This window comes from Dermacentor variabilis, chromosome 9 (assembly GCF_050947875.1).
Source record: "Dermacentor variabilis isolate Ectoservices chromosome 9, ASM5094787v1, whole genome shotgun sequence".
In the NCBI taxonomy this organism is placed as follows: Eukaryota; Metazoa; Arthropoda; class Arachnida; order Ixodida; family Ixodidae; genus Dermacentor; species Dermacentor variabilis.
Genome location: NC_134576.1, coordinates 36,160,645 through 36,178,619, shown reverse-complemented (window position 1 = coordinate 36,178,619; position 17,975 = coordinate 36,160,645). Strand labels below are relative to the sequence as shown.

General features: G+C 43.7%; 2 protein-coding genes across 3 annotated transcripts in view; one reads left to right on the top strand and one right to left on the bottom strand.

Annotated features, from left to right (window-relative positions):
* Window positions 1–206: 206 nt before the first annotated feature.
* LOC142592606 (putative protein kinase C delta type homolog) overlaps window positions 207–17,975 on the top strand; it is a 556,922-nt gene continuing 539,153 nt past the window's right edge. Inside the window, exon 1 of one of the 2 annotated variants that reach the window (XM_075704146.1) lies at window positions 207–275. The gene's annotated coding sequence lies outside the window, so the exon portion shown is untranslated. The remainder of the gene's footprint in view (window positions 276–17,975) is intronic. The other variant, XM_075704147.1, reaches the window with a different exon arrangement.
* LOC142592605 (uncharacterized) lies at window positions 10,064–17,588 on the bottom strand. Its single transcript, XM_075704142.1, has 5 exons — window positions 17,470–17,588; window positions 15,113–15,255; window positions 14,083–14,151; window positions 12,948–13,028; window positions 10,064–10,646 (listed from the first exon to the last, which is right to left on the bottom strand). The coding sequence occupies exons 2-5, from the start codon at window positions 15,159–15,161 to the stop codon at window positions 10,534–10,536; spliced, it is 312 nt and encodes a 103-aa protein (XP_075560257.1). The 5' UTR covers window positions 15,162–15,255; window positions 17,470–17,588; the 3' UTR covers window positions 10,064–10,533.

Below are 17,975 nucleotides of genomic sequence, written 5' to 3'. Positions count from 1 at the left end.
GCGTTATTGAACTACACAACCTGATGGCGTCAAGCACATCTTGGAGGGCGAAAGAAACGTTGCTGAGGATGAATCCAAGCTCCATAAGGTAGGGGAACTGGAAATGCGCAAACCAAACAATATTTGCCAGCCGACCCTGGCTGAATTCACTTCTTTAACTGCTAAGTGAGAATAATTGACCAGTGTTTTATCTCAATTGCAGGACTGACGTATACAGAAGAAGGCACAACACAAGGCCCGTGCGGTTCAGCGAGGGAGTACAGTAAGACCTGTCGGTGAGTCACTGCTGCAAAAATCCGATGCGGCCGCAGCCTTCCACCGCTCATCTTTGCTCGTGAAAAGTTTATCACCCATCTGAACATCTACTAGTAGTCAGTAACACGTGCACCCCGAGCACTGGCTGGGCTTTTCTCGTGTCTATTAGCTTGTTCTTACTATATTTTTTTAAATTTTTTGTCGAATAGACAGGCCAAATGACAGACCAGTGGAACAAGGCCCTCTACTGCTTTTCAAGGATGGTTTCTGCTTTAACTATGCTTTCTTGAAGACCTTAGCAGCATGGTCGCAGTTTTTTTTTAGTTGAACAAAATTGTTAGTTTAACACGATTCTTTTGCAGCGGATAAGAGCATCTGCACGCACGTATCGTCCGATATATGCTGCAAGTTCTGCCTTCACCAATGTTACTCAGAGTTCTATTTGCAAGAAAGGCTGTTAAAAAGTTTTACGCGCCACGTTACGCGAACACATTTCCAGGGCCTTTTTAAAATTTTTTTTATTGCTTTTAAGCAGAGAATCACCTTGGGTCCCTTGAAATTATTTTTGAAGCTGTTAACAATCAAGGTCACTGCCTTATTGTTTTTACCTAAGAGGTACCTAACGCCACGAACCTGCAGTCCTTAGATTTAAAAAGTTATTTTAGTGAAAGGAACGCCTGCTTGGCATATCAGCCCCGCGCATTGAAGAAACGAGTTCCCTAGGATTGCGTGCACTTAAAGGTGGTCAAAAGAGCAGTAGCTACGATTTGCTTAGAATGAGTTCTCCGCGAATAATGCTCACACCATATGAAGTTTAGCTTCACGTATAAGTGGGCTGCCTTTTTGCATGTGGCTAAGCAGGAGCGTTAACTTTCTAAGCAGGAGCGGTATAACAGTACTTTAAAACTTTCTGTGGAAGCCTATTTCATCAGAAAGCACATAGGCTGCTGTATAAGTGATCGGTGAATCGCTCTACCCTAGAATATGGCTTCTTGTGTTTCTTGTCTTTGGTGTATGCGTATTCTTCCTGCGATAATGCTGTTTGCTTATTGCGCACATGCCTGGCAATATTCTCTATATAGAAAACCCTTCCCGGTAATAAACAATTTTAAGTAGCGCTTGCCTTCATCTTCCCGTCGAGTGAGCGTTGTCCTTGTTGAGCTAATTTGGCTCGTCAGCAAGGTAATTGAGAATTCCGAGAAATCAGAGACCCTTCTATGTGGCCTTCGCAGACTGAGAAAATGCGTTCGATTCTGTAAAAATTCCACCAATCACGCGGGCATTTTCTTGTAATGTAGTAGGAGAAATGTAAGTGAATACTTTAAGAAATGTCAACGGATTGCAGAGGTGCCGAACTTCCTGCAAGCAAAATTCAAGACTGGCGAGTGAGAAGAGCATACACAATGGGACACTATCTTGAATCTCCTATTCAAAACGCTATATGGAGAACAATTTGGCGTGAGACTTGACGTGGCATACTTGAGCAACCTGCAGTTCACACGATGGCACTCACCTGTCCAGCAATGTTCGAGATTGCTTACGACAAAGGATTAAATACATTAACACGCAGGGCTGAACGGTAGGACTGAAGTTTAATACACAAAATACTGAGGCAATTTTCGAAAGCCTGCTGAGCAAGCAAGAGTTTCTGCCTAGTAGTCATCTTCCTGTATGGTTTGTCAAACGCATTCATCTAGACGAAATAGTTGAAGAGCTCCGAATCACGAGAAGGAAATTAGCATGTCAAAAGCGTATATTGCATGTACACTTACGTGCTTCCATTGTTTGCTTTTAATTTTAGTTTCTGGGTCATAGCTGTGCACCCTACACTCATCCATGGAAATCAGGCGGTCAAAAAAGTCGCCGGAGTCGCTCTCGGAGAGCTTCAACATTTTTTTTTTTTTGTGGCTGTTTCCTTCAGGAAGTCTTTTTGCATTGGCATCAGCAAGCGTGGTGCCCAGCGCGAGGCAACTTTTGCCATATGCAGGTTCTCGGGAAGTATGTCGTGCACAGAGCGAGCAGTCACGTTCATGTTTCCTACTAATTCTTCCACAGTTATCCGCCAGTCAGGGAGCACGATAGTCTGCAATTGCGCAGCAATCTGTGGTTCACCATCGATCGATGGGCGGCCACTCTGTTCTTCGTCGTCCAGGCTTGTTTGACCGCACTGGAATCCTTTGCGCCATTTGACAACAGTGTCATAAGCTGGAGGCATTGTGACCGCACACCGCCACCAGCTCGGTGTGAATCTTCTTGGCATCTTGTCGCTTCAAGTACAGCGAGAAGATCACGGCCCGTGTTTCAACTTTCCCGATGGGTGCTGCCATTTTTTTTATTTGGCGGCCTAGCGGTGTAGCGCGGTACTATATAGTACACAAGTTTTATATTGTGGTAACACTAGACAGGCTTACACTCATTTTGATGCAATTGTGTACGCCTTTTATACATCTATGGCAGCGATAATACGAACTTGATGAACGCCTCTCGTATTTACATGCGTACTCTCGACTCTTCTGACGATTGGAATGGGTAAATGGGCATCGCTGTATGAAAACATCTCATAGGCGCCATACTATTGACTAAACGTTGAACATGTGAAGGTTTCCTTTAATGCAATGCCTTCTAGCCTTTAAGGTGAAAATAATTTAAAGAACGCTTCTAATTGTTTTACGCATCACTGCTCATTTTGCGGCTTTTGTATGTTAATATTGTAAGCACATTTAACGTACTTTATCGTTCTCATTTGTTCCTTACGTATATGAATGTGCTTGCTTGTGGCGTTTAAGGACTGGTGATGACGATGTCAACAAATGTCATTCACACCCCGCGATGATGTTTATGGCCCCTCTTTCTATAATTGATCAGTGAATAAAAAAAGGCACACGGATAGTAGCAGCCGGCAGGAAATAAAACATGCAGAAGAGAAAGCAGTGTCATCTTTTCCTTGGCATTCTTCCTAATGTTTGTGCAAGCATATACTGCACATTAAAGTGAGTTTTTCTTCAATAGGAACGTTCAGCGAAGACTGATCTGTCGTTCTCTGCGCAATACAACTATGAAAATTTAAGCCTCTGATTGAGCGCGCCGACTGGATTAATCGCTTCGCCTTTGCATACCATCTACACTGTTCCAGTCTCTTATGTTGAACATTTTTCTCTTTTGGGGTGTGGTGTGTGTAGGCAATGCCTCCTTTACTAGATGCCTTCCGCGTGAGCCGAGAAGCTGGTTCCTGCCCCTCTCCTCTTTCTTCCTCTCCACCCGGGTCGGCTATGAACGCTAGCTGCGGCGGCCGCTGAAAACCTAAATCACGTAGCCCTGCCTCCGAGATTTTAGCGACGTCTCTTCCGACCCGGGAGGCTGGACCCGCGGTCCCTCGTCATGCCATTGGTCGAGCGCGCGCCAGCCTAGTAATCGTCACTTCCTCCGCGACAGGAAGTGGGTTGGGAGCGAGCGCCATCTCTCGGCGACTACCCTGAACTACGGGAACCTCCGCTCCAATGGGCAGACTAGCGACGCGGCAGGCATCTAGTAAAGGAGGCATTGGTGTGGGTGTCACTTCGACTGGATTTTTCTATGTTACAAACGCGACATGAACACCTGCCTAATAAGTAAAATGATGCGTTCAAATCGTCTTCTTGTCACCTCTGCAAAGAGACGACAGATTAGGGTTTATTTGGGGCGTAGCGAACTTCGAGCTTTTGTATCGGAGGTATACTGGTCCAATGCAACTATCTGAGTTTCGTCTTTTTTTTTTTTGTTCACTGAAGAGGCACGAAACGAGACGAAATAGTAACCTACTTATCGAAACGCGCTTGGTAAAAGCCAAAAACATGCCTTCCGGCAGAAAAAAAGAACAACAAACAAAGGACCTCTTGGAAATATACACATTTGAAAGCGAGAGGCACGAAAGTTTCGTCTTTCATGTTCATTTGATTTTCGCATTGCTCAATTTTTTCCTGGAATGTCACGTACAATTCGGAGCTGCTTCCAGACAGGAATCAGCGCACGTACGTACATGCCAGCGCGCCTGCCAACATTTTCCCTTTGGGGCAATTCTCCCATGCACCCGTTGTGGGCGCCTTTCTACCCGGTAATTCTCGACCAAAAGTTCAAAGTCACATACGACCTGTGCTTCCGGCTTCAGACGTGAGAATTTCCTGTCTTGCGCCGGAACCTAGGAGTCGCTTCCGCTTCCTGCAGTCTTCCTCCTTCGATTTGCATGCAAATCTTTTCAGGCCCATGCCACCAGCAGAACGCACTCTTCGTCACTTTGTTTTCAAAAAGAAAAAAAAGAAATCTCGACCTTTGTGACTCTTGAGAGCGAAGTAAGGATATTGTCTTTTCTTGAATTTAGTCCCTGCGTTGAGGTTCGGCCTAAGGATCCTGCTCGACATTTCTTGCCCATCATTAGGCTAGTACGGGAGCGAAAATTGACCAGAAGCAATATTTGACACTGTGCATCACAATCTCCTTCCATACCCGCATTCTCTTTCTATTGAACGTACTTGTTTTGTTCCGCCTATTCCTTCTCTGTTCTACCTTAACAACAGCACAAAGATACTATTCTCTGCTCAAAGCTTTAATGATATGCTGGAGATGTTAGCCTGACAGTTTGCCTGACATGCTACTCCAAGTGCTGACTATGATATATACAGTGATGAGCACTTAACAAAGCACGCAGTTTCGCACACACATGTATGCACTTTAGAGATGTTTAAAAGGTGTCGTTAAGCCTCGTGGCATCACTTTCGGGGTGCGGAACGCGCACATAGGGCTTTGCCATGCGGTGAGAATGTGCCGCAATTCTAAGCTCGAATACCGTTGCAGGTGTTGTGGCGCCTTGAAAGAGTGTCTCTCTAGCGCGTATAGCGACAGCAGTCACGCAGAACGTCGCGCAGGTCTTCAGGGGTGTTACTCTCAGAGCTCATTCACTCTAAAAACTAAGGGAGTGCCGGGCACTCTCTTTGAGGGAGTAGCTGCTTGTCCCATATTTCACTCTCTTTTCGAGAGTAGATCGACCCTCTTTGAGAGAGAGTAGGTCAACTCCTCCTGACAGAGTTTTGTTACTCCACCGCAAGGGATTGCTAGTACTCTTCCGCAGAGTGATAATACTCTCCCCGCAGGGTTGTAGTACACCGCCAGACCGAGTACTTCTACTCCCCCAAACAGAGTGCTTGTACTCCTTCAAAACAGAGTGCTAGTACTCTTCCCAATACCCTCTTAGCCAAGTCCTGGTCACGCATGCAGGCAGGAAATCAGATCAAATTAGGGCCGCTGATATACTGTTCCGTAGGCGGCTCCTCAGAGACACAGGCCCGATTCCAAGCGGCCTTCAGAATAGGCGTGAGCAAAGTTATGCAGGATTTTCAAGTCATTTTTTCCTGGCTATTTGCTGCCTACTTTGAGGCGTGACTGCTCTGAAGCGCCTATGCGTATGCGTCACGAACGCCACTGAGGAGAAAAAAATGCGAATTAACACTTAATCTGCAAATATCTTCGCAAATTTCACAATCAGGAGTCGCACAATCTAATTAGAATACAATTGTCAAGGGAATCACATACTTATCAAGAATCACAATGCTCTATACATCATGTGAATTCGAACCCGCGTACACTCGCATTTGTACAATTCAAAACACACATCATAACCATTACACCACAGCGCCGCCACGCCCAGTCGTGTTCCTTTAGAGGTTATATATATACCAAACGTATTTGATGAATCGGCTGCGGTAGGTGGGGTTTCTCTGCAGTGTGCTGTGCTGTTGTGTACTGGAATACGTGTGCGTTTGCATCATTTCCATTCCTTGCTACGACTAACGAAGGAAGACAACGTAGACGACAACGTGAGAACTATTCACGGCTTGTCGTCACCGCAGGAAAATAACAAATGTGCCGTTCAGCTCATGATCGAGTTCTTCTCCAGTCCATGTTCTCCAAAATACGCGGATACAAAGTATTGCGCCAACCATCCACGTATGTGAATTTAATTCGCGCGTATACTGGTCAGCAACTGCGACGCCAGTACCAGGCATTTCGACGTGCCTCACGCTGCCGTGTAGGCGTTCTTTTCAAGTGCATTAGTTTGGAGTTTGGTTCAGTCCGCTGTGAGCTGTTGTCCTGCATTAGCAGCGGATCGTTAGCGTTTTGAAGTGCATGCATTCCAGCATTTGGAGACTGCTTATGCCGATAGCCGCGTCAAATGCATTGGCGCGCATGTTTAAATGACTAATGTGTCCACTTGTTACGCGTGCACTGCTCGTATCCTGTGGCAGTGCTCGTTCTAAAAGCTTCGAAGACCATCTACACTCATGCGTGTGTTCAATTTATATATGCACAGGATGGACTTGCCGGCTAGTTGGTTGAGCATTTTAGAAGAAACAGCGCAACACAAGGACGACGCAAAAACATGCCACACCACGAAGCGCTGGTGTGGTTGATGCTATTTTTCGTCCTTGTGTTTGCGCTGTTTCTTCTTCCACGATACACGCACACCACAGGTACGCGAAAGTTTAGGAGCATAAGTGGTTAACTCTGTTTTCCCCGTTTTCTCTCAGTGTCAATGGCACAGTGCGTTGCCCGGAATTGTGCACGCTTACCCCCATATGCAGAAATGCATCATAACTTGAAGCCCATGCTTGACTTGATCTAAACGACGCAAGTCGTGAACGCACCAAAAGAAAGGCAGTGAGCGTCTTGGGGGACGTTCGCACCAGGCGTCGTTTATATCATGTCAAGCATGAGCTTTGTATTAAGATACATTTCTAAATACGGGGGCTAGACATCTGCTTCTTCCAGAAAATGTCGAAGAAACGCCCGCCAAAACCAGGCACATTCGTAAACTTAACTAGGCATTACGAAGCTCCATAGAAAAAAAGAAGAGTGGTATTAAAAGCTTTCAGTATTTTTCTTTACTCCAAAATAGTTGCGCTCTCGTGGCTTCACTGTACAGAGATAGTGCAGCGTTAGCTAGAAAGCATGAATTTCCTAACTCCATGCCAAAATAAGCTTGTAAAATTATTTAGGTGCTAGAATCCAGTGTTTGTAGCGATCCTTGAAAATCCTTTATTTCTAAAATGCCATTTTTCAAGGCATTGAAAACCCTTGAATTTTTAGAAGTATTGGAAAGTCCTTAAACTTGTACACTTGGCTAGACTTAGCAGACATTGCCAAGCGCTTTTTTTCCCTTCTGTGACACTCTTTCGCATGTCACAGAAAATTGTTTCTGGAGGTAATAGAAGGAAAGCGACATCCTTAAAGTTGAAATTACAAAGGAGCTGCAGATACCAGTTTTAAGCACATGGAACCGGCGACAAATGTGCTTGGAGGAGCAGAAGCAGGAAGCTCAACAGTTGAGGCATTCGAAGAGAAGCCGTGAAGAGTAAATTGAGAGCGAAAGACACAATAAAAAGAAATTAGAAATGACTATTGCTTATTTTATGGTGAAAAAAGCTGAGGCAACAGATGACATCACATACACTGTCAAACCAAACAGTATTCAAAAACTGCAAATGTTGCAGGTCCAAGTAGTTAATTGTGCTATTGCAGAAAAAGTTTGAGCGCTTTCTTGAAATGCTTCCTTGTGTGCGTTTAGTGGTGGGCGGTGAAAGGCAAATTAGCAGTCTTTCAAATGTTTGAAATCACTGAAATGCGATTTGTTTTGTTTTCTTTTGTTTGCATTAAAGTTAACGGTGTTCTTGAACAAGTTATTGCCTGTCCAAACTACTACACACATTGCACGAGGTCCTTGAAGTTACTGTGTCGGGGCCTCGAAAGGCCTTGAAAACCATTGAATTTTTTTCTTCAATATTGCTACGAACCCAGTAGAACAACTGTCTTGGAGTAAAAACCTTGGCTGAACAGGGGCTTATACGCAGAGCACAGGAAGACTAGAAATGCAGTAGTAGGCATGGAGGGCCCTGAAAAAAATGTGCCACATCCGCTCGTCTGCCTTATGTTTCTGCACAGACTGTCGCATTTTTAATAGAAGTGCACTTTCTGTTCTACTCCAATAAACGCAACATTACGAACTCTAGTGTGGGGCAGTCCTTCAGCCAGTGCAGAACTTTTCTTGTACATCCGAGTCAGCTCTGTCATTTTTCCAGCATTGTAGTACAAGATTTGTTAAACTGGTTTAGCAGAATATGAGCAGTATACTCTTAAATTAGCTGTTTATTTGTATGCACAAGTTCAGGTCCTCAGTTTGGTTGCATGACAAATTGCCATACCTCAATAGATACAAGAAACAATTTTATTACAGTTTAATAAAATCTAAACAGTAATAATCACAACAATATAATGACATACATTTCTTTTGGTACGTATACAGCCCATGTCTTGGCAGTGTATAAATTCAACTATACACCGCAAGTACTGTGTCCTGACCACTATTATTCACATGTGTAAAACCATCACAGCAATTCAACAAATATCACAGTAATTAGTGACATACACTTTGTAACTGCTTTACATGAGCATAATGTATACAAATGGTCCCTGTGTACCTACACATGACTAGTGCCACCCGAGTACTATTACTCACAGGTGTAAAACCAACAAAGCAGTTCTTTAAAAAATATCACAGCGCTTAGTGACGCACATGCTGTAACTCCCTTGTAGAAACTTAATACAAACACGTGAGGACACAGAAAGCTAGCAGTGGGCATACATGGGAATACCACCGCCTCAATACTAATTCACAAGTGTAAAACCAACCAAGCAGTTCTTTAAAGAATATCACAATGCTTAGTGACATACATTTTCTAACTAGCTTATATAAGCTTTATACAAACATGAGAACATACACAAAGCTAGCGGTGCACCCGCATAGAAGTGAAGCCATCTGAACACGATTATTTGCAAGTGTAAGCTCAACAGAACAGTTCGTTATAGTGACGCACATTTTGTAACTGCCTTATACAAGCTTAGTGCAAGCACAAGAATGCAGAAAAATATAAATTAAAAACTTGCTCTATGCCTACACAAACAGATCAACACAAATGGTAAAAACCGCTTTGAAGACAAATGTGACTGTGGCAAAGCGCAGTGCTCTGCCGGTTGAAATTGCCACCCACAAAAGTATCGAGCAATGCTTAAACCACAGGCAATAAAGTGCTGAAAGACTGCGTCTCTAACGTAACTATTTTAATTCAAATTTCTTGAATATAGGGCTCGCTTGCAGATAAGGCATCTGATCCAACTGACCTGATTTTACATTTGCTACATGCATACAATGCACTCAGATATAACTGGTAATAATAATTATAAAAGGCGTTTAAAAACTTGATAGCATGATGAAGATGCATGACTAGAAAAGTTCTGTCCCCCTCGTACTTGTTAAAAATGTGTAAGTACGACATGTTCTTTTTTTCCTCAATTTTTGCATTAATGGACAGCCGGGAACCTCGAACCGACACAAAAAAAAAGATACTGCTACGTTAATAGTGTTATGAATAATTTTTTGTGAAAGCTTTTTTACAGACAAGTTGCAGTCTCGTTTCTGGAGGTTGAGCTGTATTTGCAAAATAACTTGAAAAGTGGTCACATGGGATCATGACACTATATCATAATGTTAGTTTCAGTTGACTCTCTTGCCCTACAAGTCGCTGCTCACTGTGGCCAGTGATGCAACAGCAGTGTCTGTGTGATTTTCATCACACTTCTGTCCTATGCCATTCTTACCAGAGTTGGCGGCACATAGATACCCAAATTTCGATAGTGTTGCTTTCTCAGGTGGTTGCTTTTGATTTGCTCAATATCAGTTGGCACTTCAGCTCCCATCAAACTTCTTTTTTACCTCTTCACAACAACATCAACAACAATCTTATGACACCTGTGTTGTCCTTCTAGTTGCCTACAAAGACCAGTCAATCTAGCAACAACACTGACAGTCTCTACTATCTTGTAATGGGGGAGAGGTGTGTCCCACCATGTGGTCCACATTGTTGTCACTATGTGGGCTGGCTGGGGAGGCAACAACTGTAATATGTTTGCATTTGCATATATTAAAGTGATGCTTGTACTGTGTTATAACACCTAACTTAGTCTTGTACTTGCTCCACAATAACACTGGCTCACAGTCGTGGTGAAAAGCTTTTGTATGTTGAGCAAATGAGTTGTATCCACTACAAAAAAAGTCAGTGATAGCACACATGTTGCTCTACCAGGCCTGGTGTGGTTCCTTCTGACACTGCTGCTGATGCTGACGCGCTGCTGCTTGCCTTGTACACTGTTGCAGCTGCAGTAGACATGGCAGTCTCTGTATCTATTGCTGCCGTGTCATCTGTCATGGTAACTTCCAAGTGATATCAGGCTCACTTCTGCAACAGAGATGTTGTTTGCCCCTTGAGGGCTCTCATGATCAGGGCCAATAATTTCGTAGACATTGTCTCCTGCATCGAAGAACCAATAAGAACAGCATGAATTAATAAACATAGCTCAAAAGAGTACGGACATCAAGACTTAACCACAAGCTTTGCACATAAGTGACCGGGCTTAATGAATAATACTTGCAGGAGGAGTTACACAATTGTTTGTGTATATTACAGTAAAGCCTCATCAGAAGATATTCAAGAGGCACGGGAAACATGTCTCTCGAAACCAAAAATTTTGAGACACTGAGGAGCCAGACTAGATCACTTTATTATGCATCATCACTAAAATATGTTTTGATATATCTGAAGGAATAAATGCTCAGGGTGGCTTAAAGGGCCCCTAAACCACTTCTCGACATTTTTTGAACATTTCAAGTAAACACGCGTATCGAAATCAGAATGCCGTCACGATCGACGAAGCCAAATGCCAGAGTGCGTAGCACTGCCGGAGCACCACAATATGAAGAAAATGACCCCGTGCGCCTCTCTGGACCTATCCTGCACCCCCCAGTTTGTCCTGACGTCACCAGGCTGTCTCTGATGATGTCACCAGTTTCCGGTGCTGTCCATTGGTCGAACGAAAGTGTACGACTGCCGGCAAGGCCTGCAAGCAAATACACACACTCCTTCTTCCTCGTCGCGTTGCGCGCGATGCTATTGTGGGCAGCCAATGGGGGCAAAGAACAGAAACGCCAACAAAAGGGTCTCCCTATGAGGCTCTTCAACACGAGTCACCATACAGTTCCGTTGTATTAGCGCCACCCCTCGCAGGACGACGGGCCAGCGCGGCAGCAACAGAGCTCGTTGGTGTTGGCCTGTCCCGTAACATTTGGAGGTGTACTAGGCAAGGAAAAGACGATACTGTCCATATGGCGTGTACCAGATGAAAGAGTAAAATGAGTGGGGACTACTTTTCGATAATCAAACACACGTAGCTCCACTATTACTGCACCGTTTCGAAAAATTCTCGTGGCTACCTGTTCATTGCCTTATTGTGTAGAACTGCAACACCGCAACTAAATTTCAACCTCGGTGGTTTAGGGGCCCTTTAAAGAAGACATTCACAGCTTTTTAGTGACTGTAGATTGTGTTAGCTTCCTTCCCAACTTCTGGAATTTAAACGCTTCACTTTGCAAGCCTTGTTGCTCGCAGTACATTTGAGGTGCTCTTAGGCGCTCGTCAGCTTCAACTGCCGACACTTTCTGCCCTGCACTGTCCTCGTTGCCCTCCTTTTCTGGTTCATGCTAAAAGAGACATGCGCGATTGACTTGTGTAAGGATTGCGTGATCTTTACGCCCTTCGGAGCACACAAGGTGCACAAAGTGAATGTGTCTGGGTTGTGTCCCTTCGAAGTAGTGAATACTTCAAAAGTCATCCTTAGTAACAAAGGTGTCTCTTGTATACAGTATTGTTAACGTGGCAAACATCGGAAAACCAACCAAACCATTTTCAGATGTCTCTTACAACCAAGTGCATCTTGTAATGAGATTCTTCTGTACTGAATATTTTAAAACTATGGATCATCTGCATGTACATATAGTCACAAAGACATGTTGTGTGGAATGGCGAATCGGGAAACAGTTCGTACTCTTACTTTTTGTCCCTAACATAAGCAGCTGATAACAATCTGATAAAAAAGCAGGCAATGAGGCTAGAATGGAACATAATCCTTCAGCTCTAAACAGTTTTTTGGGCCCACATCATTCCCCCATATGACATAAGGAAACAACATGATTGCATTAATGGCTGCATGTGATCTGAGTTGATTGAAACAAACTATACGTAAGGTTGTCCTGTACGTAATTTTATCAGAGTGCTTTTTAGATGTCCTGCTGGTGATCCTGGCTGCGCGATGCTTCTCATGCTTTTTGGCACGATTCCTTTTTTTCCACTCCACTTTTTTTTTCAGATTTTCTCCCCTTTCCATTCCCCCTAGTGTAAAATAGCACACCTGAAGTATCAAATCTGTTGAACTAACGTGTGTATCAAACCTGTTAACATGTGTGCTTCTCTGTGGTCTGTGTTGTATTTTTGCGCTGCACAATTCAATTCAAGATGAAAGATGGAACGTCCCTGCCTTTAGTTTAATTGTGTGTGTGTGTCTCATGTTTTGAAATATATGTACATTCAGGAGTGCCTGCATGCCCTTCTCTCCTGCTCCAGTGACGAAAAGGAGAGCCTGTTTATGTACCATAGTAAAAAATTCAAAGGCTTTCGCTGTGCCCATCACATCCCTTACCATATGGATCTGTCACAATACAGAGTAGCAGTGGTCCATAATACTAGCCCATCTCAACATAATTATAAATTAACACATACCGACATGCTGCGAAACAGCTGTTGCAAAGCCGCTGGTGAAGGCAATTTCCGCAGCACTGCAGTGGTACAGCCGAGTTCCACCTGTATAGTGACAAATCCATATGCGTGTTAGCAACTCAGTAGTTGCTGATGGTTTCATAAGCTTTACACTACACAATAAAGTAATCTAGACAACTTTGTTGGAACAAATGCACATTATTAGGACACCACTTAAACACTAACACGATTAATTGCCCCCAATCTCTCACTCACTAAGGGATAATACTACTGAAACATCGGTGGAGAGCTCAGATTAACACAGCCCATAAAGGACAAGCGTTCTTTGAGGAAAACAGCTATAACAGTGGTTAGTTTTCTTCATCATTTTATGTGGTAGCTTTGATTTAAATGTCATGCAGTACTATAAAATACGAAGTGCCGCATTTCTACCAGCAGAAGGCGTCTTCAGGCTCATGGTACAACAGATTTTTGCACCGTTTGTCAGTGAGCCGACACATACAAAGAAAACCGAATTCACACATACACATACAGTGTCAAGTACAATTCTCCTTCTGAAAACGCAGCCACCAGTTCCAATGTTGCTGAAAGGAAAGGTTATATAAAATGCGAGACTGCATGGAACTGCCACTTATGACTGTAAATGTATGGTCTGCTGATTGCAGAGGTAGTCACATGCTATTTCTAGTCTCTTTTAGAAGCATTACTAAAGAATAAATTAAAATCTATTCATAAGTCACGAATTTCATGCATCCACAGTTTGGCTAAATAACCTGTGAGAAAAAGACATGTTTACCTGGAATGGCAACCTTTTTTCCTGCTGCAAAACTTTCCTTCGAATTAATGAAATAACTTTACAGCGTCATAATGCGTTTCTCGCAACTACTTGCCGGCAGTGGCGAGTTAGTGTTTATATCCGAATCATTGGGCGACAATACTGCCAAACACAAATGCTTCACAAACACGAGAACACGTCCCTCGCAGAGAATAGCAACCATATATGCCTCTGTGAGACATGATCGCACCTTTGTGGTCAAAATGTACATTAGAACGACATCACCATCTCATTAAAAAAAATGCTTCCGTACAAGGCAGCCGCCAACTGCATAATGTGAAATTGCAACTGATGTCCACTTACTGGTGGCCTGTGTTTGAGTCACTTTTGGCAGTTGACTGGGTGCTGAGAAATGCACATCCTGGGTTGTCCCTGCAAAACATACAGGGTTATGTCAAATGTTGAAAATATATATATGCCGGCATTTCATCAGTCGCAAAACAAACGAGTAAACTAATAAAGAACTGTAATGTAAACAGAGTACACATCATAAGATAGGCTGTCAAGTGTTAATGCATTACGCAAAAAACCTAATGCATGGGAAAGACTATATGTATACACACGAAGCTGACACAATTTAATTCGCTCTAGGTTTTTCCGTGCAGTATATTCAAATTATTATGTCTCGTGGTTAGAGCAAAATTAGTGTAAATTACGAACTAAATTATCTACCCTGGAAACTTTTCTTCAATATGCACCTGTGCGGGCTTCGAACGAGTGGCGTTGTAAAATTTACGTACATGGCATTTAACATAGTTGCTGAACACGGATTTCCTTTGCCCTGTGTCGTGTACAGTGAGCTACATATATCTGCCCCCCCCCCCTTTTGTACTAGCCATACTGCGTGCCACTGCACCTATACGCACGTCAATAAACCTCACGACACAGAAATAAAAAAAGCACCAATCACCCATGCCTGCATGTTGTAGTGGGCCTAACCTAACCAAGCATGGGCTGTTGCTTTTTATAGTAAACACAGGCATCGTGCTCATTGCAAGTATGTATCATGTCGCTAAGCAAATATGCAATTTCATTGTATCACTATTTTTTTATCACATGGATATATTTGTTGAGAGGCAAGACAAAAAGCAGTCACTTCTCAGAACTAATCAGCTTTCTTAAAACACATTTTTAACTTTTCAATGACACTTGCTGCTATGTGTTTGTCTCCAGAGAGCATACTTGATTTGACTTTCCAATCAGAGACATTACATAAATATACCATGTTAAGATGACTGCCTGGAGCACGTGAGAATTTTCATCTTCGTGTAACATACGGTATCTTGATTTTGTTGACATTTGGTCAAATGGTACACCCAATATACCCACATACTAGTTTTCTTGTCCAAATAACATGCCAATGTATTTTGATTTTTTGGCATTGGCTCCTCTGCACTACGTGAAGTCGCGCTGCACTGGCTCTTTCACATCCTCGTGTCCTTGCAGCTGCCTTCTTGCGTTATATAAAGCGGGTGCCTGAAAAATATCGTATGCAAAAGTCAACACAAGGGCATGGTGCAAAACAACATCAAGACAGTCAAGGCCATGGCAATAAAAAGTCTTAGCTCTTAGTCTTCCTAGTGAAATGCATGCAAAACATCCAAATGACTGCAACAGTCAACTGCTAAACTAACTTCAATTTTTAGATTTAAGCAAAAAAACAAATAAATCCTTGTTTTTCATGAATGTTAGAATACTCCTGCTTATGAATAGAATATTGGTAATTTTCAGACGTCATAGGTCTGTCATGAGTGTAATGTATCGCAAACACCCCTTGTGACACATCCTAAGCAAGTGCCCAGTGTGCCCCCCCTCCCCCGCACCATCCCTGGTTGTGCCACTGCTGAAGCCATAATTTGAGGATTATAGCTGCAAACATGATGCTCAGTAGGGATGAAAATATTGTCCTTCAGCTCAATGGATATATGGATGTGCCTATAAAAAAGGGCAATAAGGCTTGTTATGGCAAGCTTACCCACATTTCAATACTAACAAGTTCACTGCGGCCTGCATCTAAGCTTACTAAAAGGCATGAACTTATTTTCATGCATGAGGTGCGCAGTGGACTACTGCTGCAGTTTGAAATCTAGCATTTTAGATTCTTGTAGGCATGTAAAAGTTGCAGTTAAACCGCAGTTATTAGTTTATTACACCAACCTATTGTTCTGTGTACGACAGACTGGTAACACGGAATTAAAGCAACATTTTATTTTGATATTTTATTTCTCTACTAAAAATATTCAAGCGATAAACACATCTTGATCTGCCATGCTATAGCAAAATGCACACATTACGCTTGTAACCCCCAGAGGAAGGCTGATTTAGCTGTTCATATGACATAACTCTGACACGCCAACTCATATTAGCAAATGCACAGGCATGTCCGAAACAATAAGCATATGCAAAGCGCCCCTGCAATTGTAATTCCACACAGCAGCCGTTATATTCGATGCCGATGCGTAACTAGCTGCTTGACAATTCACCGAGTTCGTAGACATAAGCATCCTTTCAGTTTCGCACCGTGCACGAAAACCGCAACAGGAGACAAAACCAGACCTATAATCACACCATTTCAACATGAGCAAAAAACAGTGAGAGCGATTTAGTGCGCGACGGCGACGAGCGACGGCTTCGAGCGACAAAACGGGCCGTCGCTTGAACAGATGGCTCGGTTCTGGAAATCTAGAAATCGTCGCTCGTCGCCCAGAAGTGCTATGAGCGACTAGCCAATAGCGCGAAGCCGGAACTGGATGTACATACATCGCTGAAATACTACCGATTGTCGCGCGGAACGAGCAAATGATTCAATTTTTATACGTGCAAGGATAAGAACGTACTGCAAGACCTCCAGAAATATTTTATGCTACTTTTTATAGTAAAATACATCAACGTAAATTACTAAAGCACGCGTCACGCGTGACTGCAGCCCTCATGCCGGCAACACCGGGGAGGCGTCGCTCAAAATCGTCGCTCGCACGGAGTACGACTTGTAGGCGACGAGCGAACGCGACAGCCATCTCCGTCGCGTCGCTTGTAGCTGCCGCGCGCAAGATCGCTTATATGGGGTTTATACTTTTTTCAGCATAAAACATGGATTCCTCATGCGTTTTCAGTAAGTTCAAGATAACGCGCCCAACTGACCTCTTGCAGCATGCAGCTGAATGCCTGCGGCAAAGTTTCTAACTAGCACTGGTGCTGAACGTAACTTCAGTGGTCGCAGATTCCCCCTGCGCGAGACACCGTCAAGCGCGCGGTTTATTTATAAAAAAAAAGCATGCTGCCAGCAAAATGACGCCTTCTGTTATGTGATTCCTTAGTTCAACAGCGTTCCGTACACAGCAGACTGCCAAACTGAATAAATTCAAACACACAAAACGCACGCTAATCACGCTCCGCATAGGCTCGGCATCACGGGCTGGTGAACCAACCATTTTAAGCGTCCTCTCGCCTGGCGTCTTATTGAACATACCATAGTTCTGGCAGCGTTTGCGATTTTTAAAGCGCTTACGGACAACGGCAAAGTGATAAAATCACATGCAGTTATCGCGACGACTTGCTTTTTAGATTGACATCGAGAGACAGCGCGTACGCCTAGTCCTTCGTCAATCGCGTCGGCTAAGCGCAGCGACGACTTCCTGGCGATAGCATTACATATACGGAGAATGTGCACCTAAGTTAGAATTCACTTACCGTGGAGGATTTGTTGTTATATCCAAGGCATGACGAACGACTGTCGTGTTTTCGTGGCGACGCGAGATGGCTAACACACGATCTCCCTCGGCTGGCCTTTGCTCGCTGGACGGGTCACCTTTCTCCGGTGCTGTGTTGGTCCGCGATCTTGAGCGCGCACGCGCGCGGTGGAGCCACTCCGAGTGAAAAAGTAGAGCGCTCGCTACGCGTTCCTTTGAACTGCGGCGGCCTGTTCTCTTAGAAGCAAAACGATGTGTTCTTTGCTCAGCGTGCATGAATGATACATTGCCATGTTCGGGGCCAGCCACCTACAGTTGAAGCAGAAGATTACGCTACGTTTTGTTTTCTATTGCCGCAAGAGTCTCTCTTTTCTATTGTCGCAAGAGTCTTTTCACTCTCTAGCTCTGAAGGGGAGAGTGAAAAGCACATTTCACTCTCTCCTTGGTGACAGAGTGAACAATGCATTTCACTCTCCTCGACATTTTGCGAGAGTAAAACGACGCTTT

Excerpts from the sequence above, each read along its gene's own strand:
- LOC142592605 (XM_075704142.1), bottom strand. The coding sequence starts at position 15,161 with ATGCCAAAAAATCAAAATACATTGGCATGTTATTTGGACAAGAAAACT. Across the intron at positions 14,152-15,112 it reads TTATTTGGACAAGAAAACTA|GGACAACCCAGGATGTGCAT; the intron begins GTATGTGGGTAT and ends TATGTTTTGCAG. Across the intron at positions 10,647-12,947 it reads AGCTGTTTCGCAGCATGTCG|GAGACAATGTCTACGAAATT; the intron begins GTATGTGTTAAT and ends TCTTCGATGCAG.